Source organism: Saccopteryx bilineata, chromosome 3, assembly GCF_036850765.1.
Source record: "Saccopteryx bilineata isolate mSacBil1 chromosome 3, mSacBil1_pri_phased_curated, whole genome shotgun sequence".
Lineage (NCBI taxonomy): Eukaryota > Metazoa > Chordata > Mammalia > Chiroptera > Emballonuridae > Saccopteryx > Saccopteryx bilineata.
This window is the reverse complement of record NC_089492.1, coordinates 114,310,412-114,327,012: the sequence shown is the minus strand read 5'-3', so window position 1 is coordinate 114,327,012 and position 16,601 is coordinate 114,310,412. Positions and strand designations below refer to the sequence as shown.

The 16,601-nt window shown below is 36.8% G+C and overlaps 2 protein-coding genes across 9 annotated transcripts in view; one reads left to right on the top strand and one right to left on the bottom strand.

Annotated features, from left to right (window-relative positions):
• Positions 1–16,601, top strand: part of FANCL (FA complementation group L) — a 91,178-nt gene that overhangs the window by 54,892 nt on the left and 19,685 nt on the right. Inside the window, exons 8-14 of one of the 2 annotated variants that reach the window (XM_066267181.1) lie at positions 4,405–4,555; positions 5,639–5,722; positions 6,217–6,262; positions 6,345–6,426; positions 7,233–7,349; positions 8,758–8,829; positions 9,169–9,303. In XM_066267181.1, the coding sequence (XP_066123278.1) occupies positions 4,405–4,555; positions 5,639–5,722; positions 6,217–6,262; positions 6,345–6,426; positions 7,233–7,349; positions 8,758–8,829; positions 9,169–9,204 (588 nt within the window). In that variant the 3' untranslated portion in view covers positions 9,205–9,303. Of the gene's footprint in view, positions 1–4,404; positions 4,556–5,638; positions 5,723–6,216; positions 6,263–6,344; positions 6,427–7,232; positions 7,350–8,757; positions 8,830–9,168; positions 9,304–16,601 lie in introns of those variants that run through there. The other variant, XM_066267180.1, reaches the window with a different exon arrangement.
• The window catches only part of VRK2 (VRK serine/threonine kinase 2), a 99,780-nt gene continuing 92,453 nt past the window's right edge, over positions 9,275–16,601 (bottom strand). For 3 of the 7 annotated variants that reach the window (XM_066267173.1, XM_066267174.1, XM_066267172.1), the window contains exon 14: positions 9,275–9,619. In XM_066267173.1, the coding sequence (XP_066123270.1) occupies positions 9,275–9,619 (345 nt within the window). Of the gene's footprint in view, positions 9,620–12,244; positions 12,560–12,673; positions 12,736–16,601 lie in introns of those variants that run through there. The other 4 variants (XM_066267175.1, XM_066267178.1, XM_066267177.1 and 1 more) reach the window with 3 other exon arrangements.

Here is a 16,601-nt window from a genome sequence, read left to right as displayed (position 1 = left end):
AGTTGTTTATTGCCATTTTCTTCTTTAAAGGTGTATTCCTTTTTTTGCTATATTCTTTTCCCACTTTGATCTGTTTACAACAGGCCCCTTAACATTTCCTGCAGCATTGGTTTGGTTGTAATGAATTCCTTGAGTTGTTTTTTGTCTGGGAAGCTTTTTATTTCTCCTTCGATTTTAAACGATAGCCTTGCTGGATAAAGTAGTCTTGGTTGTAGGTTCTTGTTCTGCATTACTTTGAATATTTCTTGCCATTCCCTTCTGGCCTCAAGTGTTTCTGTTGAGAAGTCAGATGTCATCCTTATGGGGGCTCCTTTGTAGGTGATAACTTTTTTTTCTCTTGCAGCTTTTAATATTTTCTCTTTATCGCTTAGCTTTGGTATTTTAATTATGATGTGTCTTGGTGTAGGTTTCTTTGGGTTTCTCTTTAATGGAGTCCTCTGTGCTTCTTGGACTTGTGAGAGTTTCTCTTGCATTAATTTAGGGAAATTTTCAGCTATGATATGATTGAGCAACATCTCTATTCCTTGTTCCTTTTCTTCTTCTTCAGGAACCCCTATGATGCGGATGTTATTTCTCTTCATGTTGTCACAGAGCTCTCTTAAGAGTTTTCTCTGACTTTTTGAGTCTCTTTTCTCTTTTCTTCTCTGCTTTCATGCCTTCATTCCAGTTGTCCTCTATCTCGCTGATTCGATCCTCTGCTCTATCTATCCTGTTTTTAATTCCTTCCATTGTGGTCTTTATTTCTGATATTGTATTTGTCATCTCTGACTGATTCTTTTTTAATATTTCAATATCCTTTTTTATACTTGCTATTTCTTTATTTAGGTTTTCAAACTGCCCCTCCATTGTTGTTCTAAGATCCCTAAGCATCCTTACAATCATTATTTTGAACTCTGCATCTGGAAGTTTGATTATTTCCATATTACTCAGCTCATCTCTCAAAGGTGTCTCTTGTGGTTTCATTTGGGTTGCACCCCTTTGTCTTCCCATCATGGTGTTTTATTTGTAGAGTTGGTTGAGTCTAGGCTTGGTGTTGTCTGCCTCCAGTTTTCAGTTGTGTTATTTCTAGGTCTTCTTGGGTTGGTATCAGCTATTATTTGTAATCCACTTTCGGATTTGGGCAGCTTTGAAGTCTTGATTTGTTTGTTTTCTTAACAGGTGATAGTCTTGTTAACTGATCTCAGCAGGGGGCTTCCTTGAAACTGTAACCAGGAATGCTGTGGGTGTAACCTGAGACCGTGAAGGTCTCTTCCACCAACTAATCTCACTGGGGGCAGGGTTTTTTCTCAGCTTCAGTAGGGGGAGGTGTATCTCAGATCTCCATGGAGACCTGAGTTACTGCCCCTCCTCCCCACTTCTTGTTTTCAGCTGTGTCTTGTGCTGATTGGAGCTGGAGAGATGTCTGGAGATCTCTGATCCGGAAGCACTTTAGCTCTGTTTTGTGAAAGGTTCAGTCCCTCCCCCAGCTATGGCCGCCTCCAGCACGAATGAGTCAGCTTTTTTATTTCATTTCTTGCATACCTTAGCCCCTCACAGTCTGTCCCTCTCCCTGTCCTTTCCATTTGGGAGATGAGCTGGTCTTTTCAACCCACCTTGCTCCCTGGTCGCCAGGTAAGTGGCTGTGAGTAGTTTCTGCTCTTTTTCCTCTGTGAAATCATCTCTGGGCTCTCAGCCTTGCCCCCCCCTTCTGTTCCTGTAAGCAGAGGAGATTCAGGCACTCCTTACCAGGATTATTGTGGCTTCCTCTTTGCTCCTTGGTTTTTGAGAGCTGTTCTTGCAGTTCAGTGTTGGTTTTTCATGCTGATTTTTCCTAAATTGATTTGTATTCCAGTTTGGTGTTGAGAGCTGGGCGTCTGTACATCTGCCTACTCCGCTGCCATCTTGGAACCTCAGCTTTGCTCATCTCTTACCTTTAAGATTTGTAATTAGAGAAATATTGTCTAAACTTATGACAATATTTGATAAACTTATTTTGTATTTGATCATGTGAATTTTGTCATTGGGAGAATTATTTTCCTTTTTAATTCATTTCATTTTTTGTGTGACTGAGAGAGACAGTGAGAGGGACACACAGAAAGTGAGATGAGAAGCATCAGTTCTTTGTGGCGTCACCTTAGTTGTTCATTGATTGCTTTCTCATATGTGCCTTGACTGGGGGGCTATAGCAGATTGAAGTGACCCCTTGCTTAAGCCAGTGACCTTGGGCTCAAGCTGGTGAGCCTTGCTCAAACTAGATGAGCCTGTGCTCAAGTTGGCGACCTCGGGGGTCTTGAACCTGAGTCGTCTGTGTCCCAGTCCGATGCTCTATCCACTGTGCCACCGCCTGGTCATGCTAATTCATTTCATTTTTATTGATTTTTTCATTAACCTTTTATATTAAGGGTAATCCTTTTATGCTAGATATTTTTGGATTTGCTATTTCCTTTAAAAGTTTGGGCTGCAAACTTTTCTAGGTCTAGGACTCTGTCATAATAACAGCTATCAATTTTTAAGTATACACTATATGCTAAGCATTTGGCATTTTTATGTATATTATCTCACTCAAATATTAACAAGGGATTAACCCTATTTTCATATTAACCTATGAGAAGTTAAATAATTTGCTGATAAAGATGCAACTAGCTTTAAGTGATGGAGTTAGGAATGAGACTCAAGCTTTGACTACAAAGTCTGTGGTCTTAACTAACATATTGTGTTCTATATTTTTTAGTCACTAATATCTACAATATAGCATAATTAGAAGACACATTATAAACTTTTGCTGAATTGAATTGTATGAAGACATAATTCATTTGTATAGCAGGACTGCCTGAATCTTTTAGAATTAGGACTTGTGGTAACCTTTGGACCAGGCTTCCCCAAACTATGGCCTGTGGGCCACATGCGGCCCCCTGAGGCCATTTATCCGGCCCCCCACCACACTTCCAGAAGGGGCACCTCTTTCATTGGTGGTCAGTGAGAGGAGCACTGTATGTGGCGGCCCTCCAATGGTCTGAGGGACAGTGAACTGGTCCCCCGTGTAAAAAGTTTGGGGACCCCTGTTGGACTATAACAAGGATGGCTATTCTTCATTGTTCCTAGTGGTTTCTAACTTTGCACAGTACAATCAGGGAGCTTTTAAAAGTCCCAATGCCAAAGCTACATTGCACCAATTAAAAAGGAATGGCTGAGAGTGGAATCTAGATATTAGTATTTAAGTTCCCTATGTGTTTCCAAAATTATTTTTATTAAGTAGAAAGTTATATGTCCTGGGAATACTTATGTGGTTTGTTATCTATATCTATAGTTGAAATAAATGCTAATTAAATATTACTTAGAGAATATAAAGATGTATATATATTTTTAAACTCAAATCTTATAATCCTCTGGTTAAAAATATGTCACAGACATTTTAAAGATTATAGTTTACCCGATACAGTGAGATTCTTTTCTAGGAAGACATATTTGTGTTTTGTCTTGGAGAGGGTTTTAAATATTTAAATATGTACATTTGAAGATTAATATAAAAAGATCAGTTATTGAATATATGAGAAAAAGGAAACACCTTTAATTTATAATTTAATTCAGAAAAATACAGTGTTAACTCTTGTTAGAGGTAGAATTAAGCAAGACTCGTGGAGACAAATTACCTCAGCAAGACAACTTTAATAACTTCTGCAGAAGGGCGTGCTACCTCTAGTGAAAGCCAGCCAGCAAGCACGCCAGGCAGAGGACAAATTCTGTTTTTTTATCCCGATCAGGCCCTAGGCTGCTGGGTCTTGCTCCATTGGCTGGAGTGTTGACCGTACAATCTTATTTTTTCTTGATTGGCTAGTTTAAATGGCTGCACCAAGGTGGAAGGGAGAGATGGGGATATCATTAACTAGGTAAGGGGGTCGAGGAATGGTTGGAAAAAAAACAGATGACTGGACAAAGAGGGTTGGGGAATTGGTAAACAAATTAGCTATTTCTCATTCTACTCCCTGGTCGGAGGAATCCCACTGAAGGGGGTTGAGAATTAATTGAAGTAAAGAACATGAGTTACACATTTCCTTTACTTTCATACTTTTTGCTTAATTAAATCTGAAAAGTTATTTATTCATAATGTTTAAAAGTAAAGTTGTACATACACACCTTCTTATATTAGTAATTACTGTGTTATACATATAGTACAAAGTTCACCATAATAAAAATAAGTATGGTTTTTAAAAAGCCATTGTTTCTTGAAAATTGCATAAGTGACCATGGAATTCTGTTAATACTGATGGAAGTGTATTAAGACACATGTGAAGCAGGGAGCGTTGACTCTTACTCGAGTCTAGTTTTACCTGAAATGAAAAGGTTAAAATGTCTAAATTAAGTGAAAGATTATCTGCTACTGATAGTGCCATACAACTTATTAAACTTTCTTCTGTCCTTTTACAGAGCTCCATAATAAACATTCATAGTCAGTTTTTGGCAGCATTGGAATCACTGAAGGCATTTTGGGATGTTATGGATGAAATCGATGAGAAGACTTGGGTACTTGAGCCAGAAAAACCTACACGGAGTGCAACAGCACGCAGAATTGCAGTAGGTAAGGAAAAAGAGGGTTAATGAGGTTTTTCTCTTTTTAAGATACTGTTTATATTTTGAATTATTTAGGAAAATGAATCTAAAGATGGCATTAGACTATTAGAGATTTTTTTGCATGAAGTCAACTATTCAGACTTTTGAGGATGAATTTTTTTTTACTGTGTATTTAAATGTAAATATTTCAGGAGAAAAGGGCAAGTGATATGCCTAAAGTTACCTTTTTGTAATTGTTTTTCTTATTGAATTATATTATTTTACTTGGTTATCTTTTTGTCTAATAATAGCATTTATATTGTTGCCAACCTTGGCCAAAGGATTATACAGTATATAGTATATATAATTTATCAAGTTATTTTTATCATAACATATTTAAATTGACCTTAAACAATTATATTGTATACCTTCAAAAAATAGTCATTTCTGAAATTTGTACAGTACTCTAGTACAGTTAAAATGTATAAAAGGATCTAGTGCCAAGTAGAAATAATTTTTTTGTAGATTCTGCAAGCAAGGTTAGTTTTTACTAAATCGACAGTTTCAAATTTAATAGGAACTGAACCCTTTCACTTCCAAGGGAAAACTTCACAGGGAGCAAAAGAATTCAGAGTATATTTATAAATTTAATAAAACTCAAATCCTAAGCATGTTTATTTCTATAATTTATTGTATTTCTAATTTTTATACATTTGACTATATTTCTATTACTTTCTAAAAAAGTCATAAAAGGTAATTTAGATATTCTTACATATTCGATTTGCCAATTTTTCATATTAAAGATCTTTATCACTTCATAGAACCTTTTACTTAAACTTTAACAAAATCCTGACCAGGATTCTAATAAATTATATTAATTTATAGACTGTTTTTTGGGCCCCCAAAATTGTTAGCCACATTTATAATTTCAAAATTACTTCTTTAATTAAATTGTAATATACACATATATTTACCTTTATAAAATAATTTGTAAGACATTTGGTTATTTTTTTCTTGTGCAGAATAATGAAATAAATACTCACCCAGATGCTTATTTTTTTGTTTGATGAACTGTTCTACTTCTAAAAACTTGAATATTCTTTTATTCTAGGGAACAATGCATCAATAAACATAGAGGTCGATCCGAGGCATCCTACTATGCTTCCTGAGTGCTGCTTTCTTGGAGCTGACCATGGTGTGAGATCTCAGATTTAAGTGTTTTAACAGAATCATAAAATTCTTGTCTACTACTGTTAAAATATTCTAAAATATTAATAGTAATTATTTTAAATGAAAATGTCTCATTTTGAACTATACACTTTTTTGTCTACGGCCATACCACCCTGAACACGCCCGATCTTGTCTGAACTATACACTTTTGTTTTTAATATATTTTCTAGTCAGTTACTTAAATTTTATAGTTAACAATACTATATTGTATATTTGAAAGTTATTGAGTGATCTTAAAAGTTTTCATTACAAGAAATATAACTGTGTGGTGATGGATGTAAACTTGTGGTAGCCATTTCACAACATATGTGTGTACCAAATCATTATATTGTACACCTAAAACCAACAGTGTTACATGTCAATTTAAGTTAGAAACAAATTTTGTGCCAAATATGGTTTTACAAAATGAGAATAGCAACTCCTAAATTATTAAACTCTTTTTTATTTAAATATCTGAAGTGGTGAAACCCCTGGGAATTAAGCTGAGCAGGAACATACATTTGTGGTAAGTATCAGTATCTTTGCAATATAATTGTTACTTTTCTAAGATTTTACAAATTTAGTAATCCCCCCCCCCCTGCTTTCAGGGATCCAGAAAATACTCTGTTACAAAATTTGAAAGATGTTTTAGAAATCGACTTTCCAGCTCCTGCTATCCTGGAAAAATCTGTAAGTTTTTTCAGTGCTTTGATATTCCAAACCCTGCTGTATAATTACAGTTAGGCACCAGAGAAAAATGAGGCAGAAAGTGAGGGAACTGGATGGATATTATAAGAGACTTCCCAACTGCAAGCAACAGTTGCGTCAAAGGTCTTGTTAACCTTTGATTAATGGTTCTAAGTGTACTTTTTCTTGGTTTTCATAATAGCAAATTAATGACAGACATCTGTATTATTAAAAATAGTAAAGATTCAAAGTAACTAATGAGATGTTTAGATTTTCTCTACTATCTGCTTCCGGATGACTGAAATGAAGTTCTATTTAACTTTACATATAAGTGTGAAGGATGACAGTATAGTTTTTCAAAATTGAACAGACACCACTATATTGCAAATAAACTTAAAATTGATCTTTGACAAAGCTGCTAAATTATAGACTACTAAAGTGCTGGCGATATTGTTGTCTTTTCCTTTAATTATACAATTCACTTATATCAGTTCCTGCTTTTACATACTTCAGTGGTATTATATTGATATACAATATGGGAAATTGCTATAAGCCCAAACATATTGTGAGACAAAAAATGGAATTTTTTTCTGTATCTGTGTGTATAATTTGTTGGATGAAAAGGGGAGCACTAAGTAGTAATGTGACTATTTTCTATAACATAGTGATATAGTTACTTTTATAAAAACTAATTTATAAATTATAAAATTAATAAGCTATAAAAATTTAACATTGTCTATTCCATATTATTCTTTCTTATTTCATCTTACGTGCCTTAAACACATACTTATAATATTTTTCCTTTGAAGGACTTTTCTATGGATTGTGGAATTTGTTATGCCTATCACCTAGAAGGTGCCATTCCTGATCAAGTGTGTGATAATTCCCAGTGTGGACAGCCTTTCCATCAAATATGCTTATATGAGGTAAAATAAAAACCACATCAACAAGACTTTTTTCAGTTAGCACAACACAGGAAGAGTGCCTATTTGAAATATTTAGATTATTTCTGTGATCTCCTCTTTTGCCATCAGCTCCTGTATTACTAGTTCATTCCAGATGTCCATGTGCTTCATTTCCTCATTACGTTTCCTCATAAGTAAATAAAAGTCCAAGAGTAACCAAGAGTGGGGAAGCGTATCCAGAATACATTCACGGACTACACTGACATACAGTAAATTGATGGCACATTGTAACCCTGAGTAAATACCATGTGTGACAACATGCAAACTATAGATGCATCTAGTTGGGAGTAGTGGCAGCAACAAGGTGAAAAGAAACTAGCACTATGAACCATTTGTTACTTTTCAGGCAAATTTAGGTAAAGAATAAATGTAATAATCCTACTTCTGATATTGAGGAGAACACATTTTATGATCTGAATATCTCATAGCATCTCAGTCAGTGACATTGTATGTGAAGTCTGCTTTTTTCCTGTCTCTGCATTTGTTCTCTATAGCATTCATCTTAGGGCACAGTTGACACACAGTAAGTTATACATTCATCAGTATACAAAACACCATGCAGTTGTGTGGTGATCACTACCTGATTTTTGTGATTAGTGATAGGAGTCCATTCTATCTGCATTTTAAACAAGGGAGGACTGAGGTAGAGATGTCAGTTTACCTTATATAAATGATAAAATGTCAAGTCTAATTATAGAGGTACTCTGAAGGAAACATGTGCTTTCTTTTATAATAATGAGTATTCATTTAAATTTTTAAAATGAAGCAATTTATGGTTGAGGTATTGGTGATTAATATCAGAATTAAGATCTAAATTGTCGGCCTGACCTGTGGTGGCACAGTGGATAAAGCGTCAACCTGGAATGCTGAGGTTGCCAGTTTGAAACCCTGGGCTTGCCCGGTCAGGGCTCATATGGGAGTTGAAGCTTCCTGCTCCTCCCCTCCTTCTCTTTCTCTCTCCCCTCTAAAATGGATAAATAAAAATAATTTAAGATCTAAATTGTCAAGAGCCTATGGTATCTTTAGCCTGTGATTAATGGATTTAGGTAGGTCTATGAATGCCATGGACCTGTATGCATTATTTTTGTGTGTTGCAGGGGAAGAAAAGGTGAATAATTTTCATCAAATTTTTATAGGGCCCATAATTTGGTTATTTACCAGTACGCATAGACCTGGGAATGCACATTGGTTTCCCCTTGTTATCCAGCATATTAGTAGTCAGATGTTGGCTTAGAAAATAGCCTCCTTACTCTTGCAAAAAAAAAAAAAATTCTGGAATAAAAATATAATGTACTCAAAAAGACAGGGAATGATTTTTGGAGTATCTAATCATGCTAACACTGCTCCTGTTATCTTTTAAAATCTTCAGTGGTTGAGAGGACTACAGACCAGTAGACAGAGTTTTAACATCTTATTTGGTGAATGTCCATACTGTAGTAAGGTAAGCAATAATCACACTTCATAAATGTCCTTATCTTTTAATTATATGTTTTACAAGAAATGTATATATCAGCTTATTTAAAACTTTGAGACATAACATATACTTAAAAAGTTTCTATATGGTAAGTTGTCCTTATAAATAACATTTTAATTTCCAAATTGCTCCTTTGATCAAACAAGGTTAATCTCTTTTTTAGGATAACCCTTTTAAATTTTCTGGGTGATCTGAAACTTCAGAAGAGTATTTTCCAAACTATCGATCATGATACCATTTCTGGTATAAAGCAATTTTTCAGACTGTTCAAACTTACTTTGTTAAAATGTATTCTCTTTTTATAAGCCAATTACCTTGAAGATGTCTGGGAGGAAGCCCTAAAATAAGAACGCAACATTTCTGTGAAGAACTGGAACTTTAAAAATTATCAAAAGGATTTTGTTTGGTATCTTCAGAGATAAGATAAAACAATACATATCAACATCAAAAGAACAAGAATGGTGAAACCATAATAATACACATCTGCGTGTGTCTCTTCACTGAGGGTAAACTGGGAAATTGCAGGCCAAAATCCTGGAGAATTTTCTAAGTCTGGGATTTGCATACCAGTTGTAGGAGTGTGTGTGTAACAAGATGGACATCTTGACTTGTTGAATCTATCACGACTGGTAAAATCTTGATGGGATTCATAAAGTGAGGTTGGGAACTGCATATAGCTGTCTTTTTGTGGAGAACTTTTTACTTCATTCAAAAAATCTTGCGACCCATAATATTTTTGTCTTCTCCTTGTGTTCTCCTATGGAAAAATACATATGTACTTACTTTGTGTATGCTATAAAAATGCTAAATAAGTTTTTGTGTGTTTATTTTACCCGAGAAATTATTTTGAGAGTCTAGATTTTAGGAGTTTATAAGCTACTTACCAGCATCAAAGAGTCAAATCTGATTGGTTCTATTAAACCAGTAAGTAAGCCCATCTCTTAATTTATAATACAAAAATAAGAAAATATGAAAACTGAATTTTCTTGGCAAGACAAAGAAACAGATTTAATCTTATGGGTATCAGTCAGAATTAGAGGGCTTTATGGTCATTAATAATTAACAGTGATTCTAAAGGAACAAGATGGTTTTGCCCTCACTGAGTAGACAGACTGGGCTAGCAGCCTACCCCCTGCTTGGCCTCCGGAGGTTGACATCTTCCAATAACAGATCTCAAGAAGACAGCTAGTTAAAATCCTTATTTGTCTAGAAAGTTGATTTAGGAAAAGATGCTCCCTCTTATCTTCTAGAAAAAAGGGAAACAGGCTGTATATACAAATTAAAATTTTACAGTGTTAAACCTGAATGCCTAGAAGCATACAACAAAATTGTCAAGAGGTGTGGCCAAGGTAAACATTACCCTTGTACTCTGGCGGGGACTTGGAACATTTGGTATGGTGAGCAGGATAACTAAATTTAAACTGCTCTAACAAAGTCACACGAATACAATTTTCCTGAAGTTTTGTCAGCTTACTTTGCTAAAGGCAATAAGTGAATATTTCACTGGGCCAATAAAATATATTGTTCTTCCACAAAGAAAAAGAAACATGCCATAAAATCAAATATTTCTGAAGGCTGATAGCCACTGGTAAGCTAACTTAAGCGGCATCAATATCTAACTTATTTATATATGGGAGTGTATGATATCCCCACCTAGATAATAGAAGTTGAGCTACTAAAATTTCAAGACAGAAAATATGTGTAACATACACATCTCTTTAAGCAACAACACATGAAAGATAGGAAGGTACTCATTCACCAGAGAATTTACCAGTTGTCTTCACTTTACTGAGAGATCTGACTGGGATAGTCTATGACATATGTTAGACAAGTTTGGCTCACTGGCTAGCTGCCTGTTTTGTGAATAAAGTTTTATTGGAACACAGCCACACCCATTGTTTATGTATTATCTATAGCTGCTTTTACACTACAATGGCAGAGCTGACTTGTTCTGATAATGACTGTATCTTAAGCTTGAAATATGTACTACCTGGCCCTTGAAGAAGTGTGCGGGCCCCTGGTATATGGCATTCTTTTTCAAAGATTAAAAAGCATACAAATCATTCTGGGATCTTGTAAGATGCAGGTCTCATTCCAAAGGTCTCAGATGAGACCTTCAATTCTGTGTTATGAGAACCTCCAGGTGTTGCCAGTGCAGCTCGTTGGCATAACACATTTTGAGGAGCATGGGCTTAAGGTATGCAATAATTAATTCTGCTAGAGCAGCGTTTTCAACCTGGGAACATTTTGTCCCACAGGGACATTTAGCAATTTCTGGAGACAATTTGGGTTGTCATAACTGGAAAGAGGGTACTATTGACATTTACTGGACAGAGGCCAGGGATGGTGGCCTGCAATTACAGAACAAATAATCCAGCCCAATGTCAACAGTGACAATATTATAAAACCCTGCATTAAGACAGTTATAAACCTTGAATGCATATTAGAATCAATTAGGAAGTGATGAAAACAATGAGCACACTTTCTAGTTCTGGCCATGAGTAAAGGGTTAAAACCCATGAAATAAATACAATAATAAAGTTGGGTAAAATTCCTGCAGGGACTTATCAGGCATAGAAAACACGTAAGGCTGTGATTGTTGAGGAAAGGAAAACAACCCAGAGTCTAGAAAGGCTACACTCCACAATGTAACTTTAGACCAGCCTATAAAAGTTTAAACAGAAGTCAGGACATGATCGAGGTAAAGGACCAATAAATTAACTGCCCAACAGGACAAAATTCAACACTTTAATGAAATCTGGAATCTCAAGAACTTAGCATCTAGAACAGGGGTCCCCAACCTACGGCCCTCGGGCCGCATGCGGCCCCCTGAGGCCATTTATCCAGCCCGCTGCACTTCCGGAAGGGGCACCTCTTTCATTGGTGGTCAGTGAGAGGAGCACATTGCCCATCTCATTAGCCAAAAGCAGGCCCATAGTTCCCATTGAAATACTGGTCAGTTTGTTGATTTAAATTTACTTGTTCTTTATTTTAAATATTGTATTTGTTCCCGTTTTGTTTTTTTACTTTAAAATAAGATATGTGCAGTGTGCATAGGGATTTGTTCATAGTTTTTTTTATAGTCCGGCCCTCCAACGGTCTGAGGGACAGTGAACTTGCCCCCTGTGTAAAAAGTTTGGGGACCCCTGATCTAGAATGTTCAACATACAAAAAAACTTGACTACACATAAGCTGAAAAATTTGACCTATAGCTAGGAGAAAAACATAATAAAAATAGACTCAGATATAACCCAGATGGTAGAATTATCGAGTAACAGAACAGTTACATAAATATATTCAAGGACTTAAATGAAAAGTTAAACATAATTAGTGAACAGATGAAGGACTCAGCAGAGAAATGGAAAGAATAATGCCCTCTTAGAACTGAAAAATATGACATGAAAATTTCACTTGCTAGGTTTAATGCTAATTTGACAGGGGCTCAGCAAAAGAATATTCAAACTGAAGTATAGCAAAATAAAAGACTGATTTGCAAAATAAACAGTTTATTTGTTAGAAAAGGTAAAGCATTTTAATTTGCATATATTTGGTTCTCGGAATAAGTAGTTAAGAGGGATTAAGGCAGAAAACAAATCAAAAGAAATCACAGCTGAAACTTTCCCAATTTGATGACACATATCAACCCACTTATAAAAGCTCAATGAACCCAAAGAAAATAAAAACAAGACAGCCATCCCTAAAAAAAAGAAAAAGATAAAAAAGCAAATCATGAAAGCTGCCAGATTGATGTACATTATATACTGGGTCATGATAAGAATAATTGCTAACTTATCAGAAAAAAAAAACATACCCTGAATTATAGGAAAACATCATCTTTCAAGTTCGGAACGAAAATTCCATACCCAGTGATGCCTACAAATTGAAGGAGAAGGGCATCTATTAACAGAAAAGACAGTAAGAGAATTCTAAGCTATTCCTCCTGCTAATTACAACTAAAGATTCAGGACAAAAAACAACTAATAGAATATTCTTTCTTTCTTTTTTTTTTTTTTTTTTTTTTGTATTTTTCTGAAGCTGGAAACGGGGAGAGACAGTCAGACAGACTCCTGCATGCGCCCGACCGGGATCCACCCGGCACGCCCACCAGGGGCGGTGCTCTGCCGCAACCAGAGCCACTCTAGCGCCTGGGGCAGAGGCCAAGGAGCCATCCCCAGCGCCCGGGCCATCTTTGCTCTAATGGAGCCTTGGCTGCGGGAGGGGAAGAGAGAGACAGAGAGGAAGAAGGGGGGAAGTGGAGAAGCAAATGGGTGCTTCTCCTATGTGCCCTGGCCGGGAATCGAACCTGGGTCCCCCACACGCCAGGCCGACGCTCTACCGCTGAGCCAACGGGCCAGGGCCCTAATAGAATATTCTGAAAGTTGTAGAATAGAGGACAGACTGGATAGAGACTTCAGGACATAAGGAATGACCTAACCATGAGTCTCAGCCACAAGCCCCCTGTTTTGGGTTCATCTTATGTATACCAGGCTGGGCTTCATAAAGCAGCCTGCAATCTGAAAACAACATGCACAGACATACATACATACATACATACATACATAAATAAATAAAAATCCAACAACCCTGCTTGCTGGTAATGGACCAGGGGAATGGCAGGTTTACAGGACAGAACCCTTTTGACAACACCTGCTCTGCTGCTGGTGAAAACCATGAAAGAAGCTGTACCTCCCTCCCGGTGCTGTGGGAACTATGGGTGGAGCCCGGACAAGTGTCACTACCCTGTATTAATGGGTGCACACCCGCCTTCCCCACTAAGCACTGAGGAGACCTGTGTGGAGCCCTTCGACCATCCCCAAACTACACAGCAATACCCTATCCCATTGAGTGTTAACGGAAGTTATGAGAGTCATGTCAACCATTCCTACCTAGCCTGCGTTACTGAGGTAACAACCTGCCCTCCCCATGAGGTACTACGGAGACTGTAGGTCAGAGCCTTGTAGACTATCCCTCCCTGCACTAACACAGGCAGAAGCAGTGCCTCTCCTGCACCCCACCAGACATTGTAGAGACTGCACAATGGGCCCTATGGGCCATGCCCGCCCTGCACTAAGCAAACATCAATAAAGAGACATCAAACTTCAAACACTGGGGAGAAGCCCTACTGACAATCACTGCCATGCATTAAGCAAATGACAGCACAGAGGCAGGACCCCACATCCTCCTAACTAGAAAACCCTGCTCTCAGTAATAAGAACTACCACATAAAACTAGCAAGGTTATAAAAGAAAATGATTCCACAAACTAATGGGATCTACCTGATAGTTATACATGTTCTTTCCAATTGCAATTGGAACATGCACCGAGATAGTCAATTATTCTGGGTCCTAAGATAAACCTTAACAAATTTTAAAACAATTATACAAAGTAAGTTTTGGGACAATATAAGTTAGAGATCAATAACAGATAACTGAGATATCCAATAACCAAGGCATCACAAAAGAAGTCTAAAGGGAAAGTAAAAAATTTCTTGAACTAAACAAAGTAAGAATATAAGATATGAGGATTCATGGGATGCAGTTAAGATGGGGCTTAGCAGGACATTTACAGCATTAAATGCTTCTATTAGAATAAAATGAAGGTTCAAATCAATAGCTTAACCTTCCACCTAAACTAGAAAAAGAAAAGGAAAATAAACCAAAATCAAGCTGAAAGAAATAAAAGGGAAATCTATAAGCACTTGAAAATTTAAAGACACTCTCCTGGATGGGTGAAAGAGACCCAAGAGAAACTTAAAAATATATTGAACTGAATGAAAATACATGGTTAACACAGTGTTAATCTAGGGTTAACATAGATTTTCCCTAGAAGGGAAATCTATACTATATACTTAATACCAATATTGGAAAAGAAGAAAAGTCTTAATTCAATAATTGAAACTTAAGTTTCCACCTCAAGAAACTAGAAACAGCGAAAATAAATCCAAGAGCTAAAATCAATGAAAATCAAACAAAAACTGGTGTTGTGAAAAGACCAATATAATGGATAAAACTGACCAAAACTCCCCCCCCAAAAAAAAAACATTACCAATATCTGGAAAGAAATACTACTGCAGATTCCACAGTATTTAAAGGATTTAGACAAGGGAAGACTATGAATAATTCTAAACATAATAATATGATAGCTTAGATGAAATGAACCAATTCTTAGAATATCAAAAATAACTCGAAATAGATTAGGAGGGTAAACTGGTCAGCAGGCCAAATCTAGTGCGCTGCCTGTTTTTTTATAGAGCCTATCAACTGAGAATAGTTTTTACATTTTTAAGTGATAGGAAAAAATAATTTGTGACACTTGAAAATTATATGGAATTTAAATTTCAGTGTCATAAAGTTTTGTTGGATTTGGCTATAATTTGTTTATGTACTGTGTCATGATGCTTTTGTGCTACAATGCAGAGTTGGATAGTGACAGAGACCACGTGACCTATAAAACCTATTTTCTATGTGGCTCTTTACAGAAAAACTTGCCAGCTCTTGAAATAGATCATCCGAATAGTCTTAAAAAGAAACTCAATTCATAGTTAAAAAATAAAATCTTCAGGCCCAAATGGATTCACTGGAGAATTCTCTAAAACATTTAAAAAAGAAACAGCACCAATTATATTCATTCTCTTCTAGAAATTCGAGGGACAACTTCTCAACTCATTGCATGCAGCCAATATTACCCTGATACCAAAACCAGCCAAAGACACTGGAAAACAACAGGTCACTACTCCTCATGAACAGATGCAGAAATCTTCAACAAAACACTAGCAAATTGAATTCATCAACACATGAAAAAAGTAATGCATCATAACCAACTGAGGTTGATTTGAGAAATATAACATGTTTGTGCTATCTACCATGTTAATAATACAAAGACGAAAATTCAAATAATCATGTTAATCCAGGAAAAGCATTTAACAAAATTTAAAACCCATTCATGATCATTCTCAATACACTAGAAATACTGACTTGATAAAGAACAGCTACCAAAAATCTACAGCTACCAGCCTAAATGGGTACAAGGCAAAAACTGGAAACTCATGTTCTTGAATACTACATTCGTACTTCAGAATACTCCTTAGCAATAAAAATGAACTAGAGCCCTGGCCGGTTGGCTCAGCGGTAGAGTGTCGGCCTGGCATGCGGGGGACCCGGGTTCGATTCCCGGCCAGGGCACATAGGAGAAGCGCCCATTTGCTTCTCAACCCCCCCCCCTTCCTCTCTGTCTCTCTCTTCCCCTCCCGCAGCCAAGGCTCCATTGGAGCAAAGATGGCCCTGGTGCTGGGGATGGCTCCTTGGCCTCTGCCCTAGGCGCTAGAGTGGCTCTGGTCGTGGCACAGCGACGCCCCGAAGGGGCAGAGCATCACCCCTTGGTGGGCACAGCGTTGCCCCTGGTGGGCATGCCGGGTGGATCCCGGTCGGGCGCATGTGGGAGTCTGTCTGACTTGTCTCTCCCCGTTTCCAGCTTCAGAAAAATCCAAAAAAAAAAAAAAAAAAATGAACTAGTGATACATGCAAAACATGGATGGATCTGAAGGACATTATGATGAATGAAATAAAGGCTATTATCAAACACATATTAGTTTGATTTAGACCAGTGGTTTTCAACTGCCGGTTCACAAAAGACTTAACCACCCTGTTGTATGAAGATTATACTGTCTATAATCACTGGGTCTATAATCTTCACATAATCAGGGTGGTTAGTTTTTTTCACTAATCTTCATACAACATCAG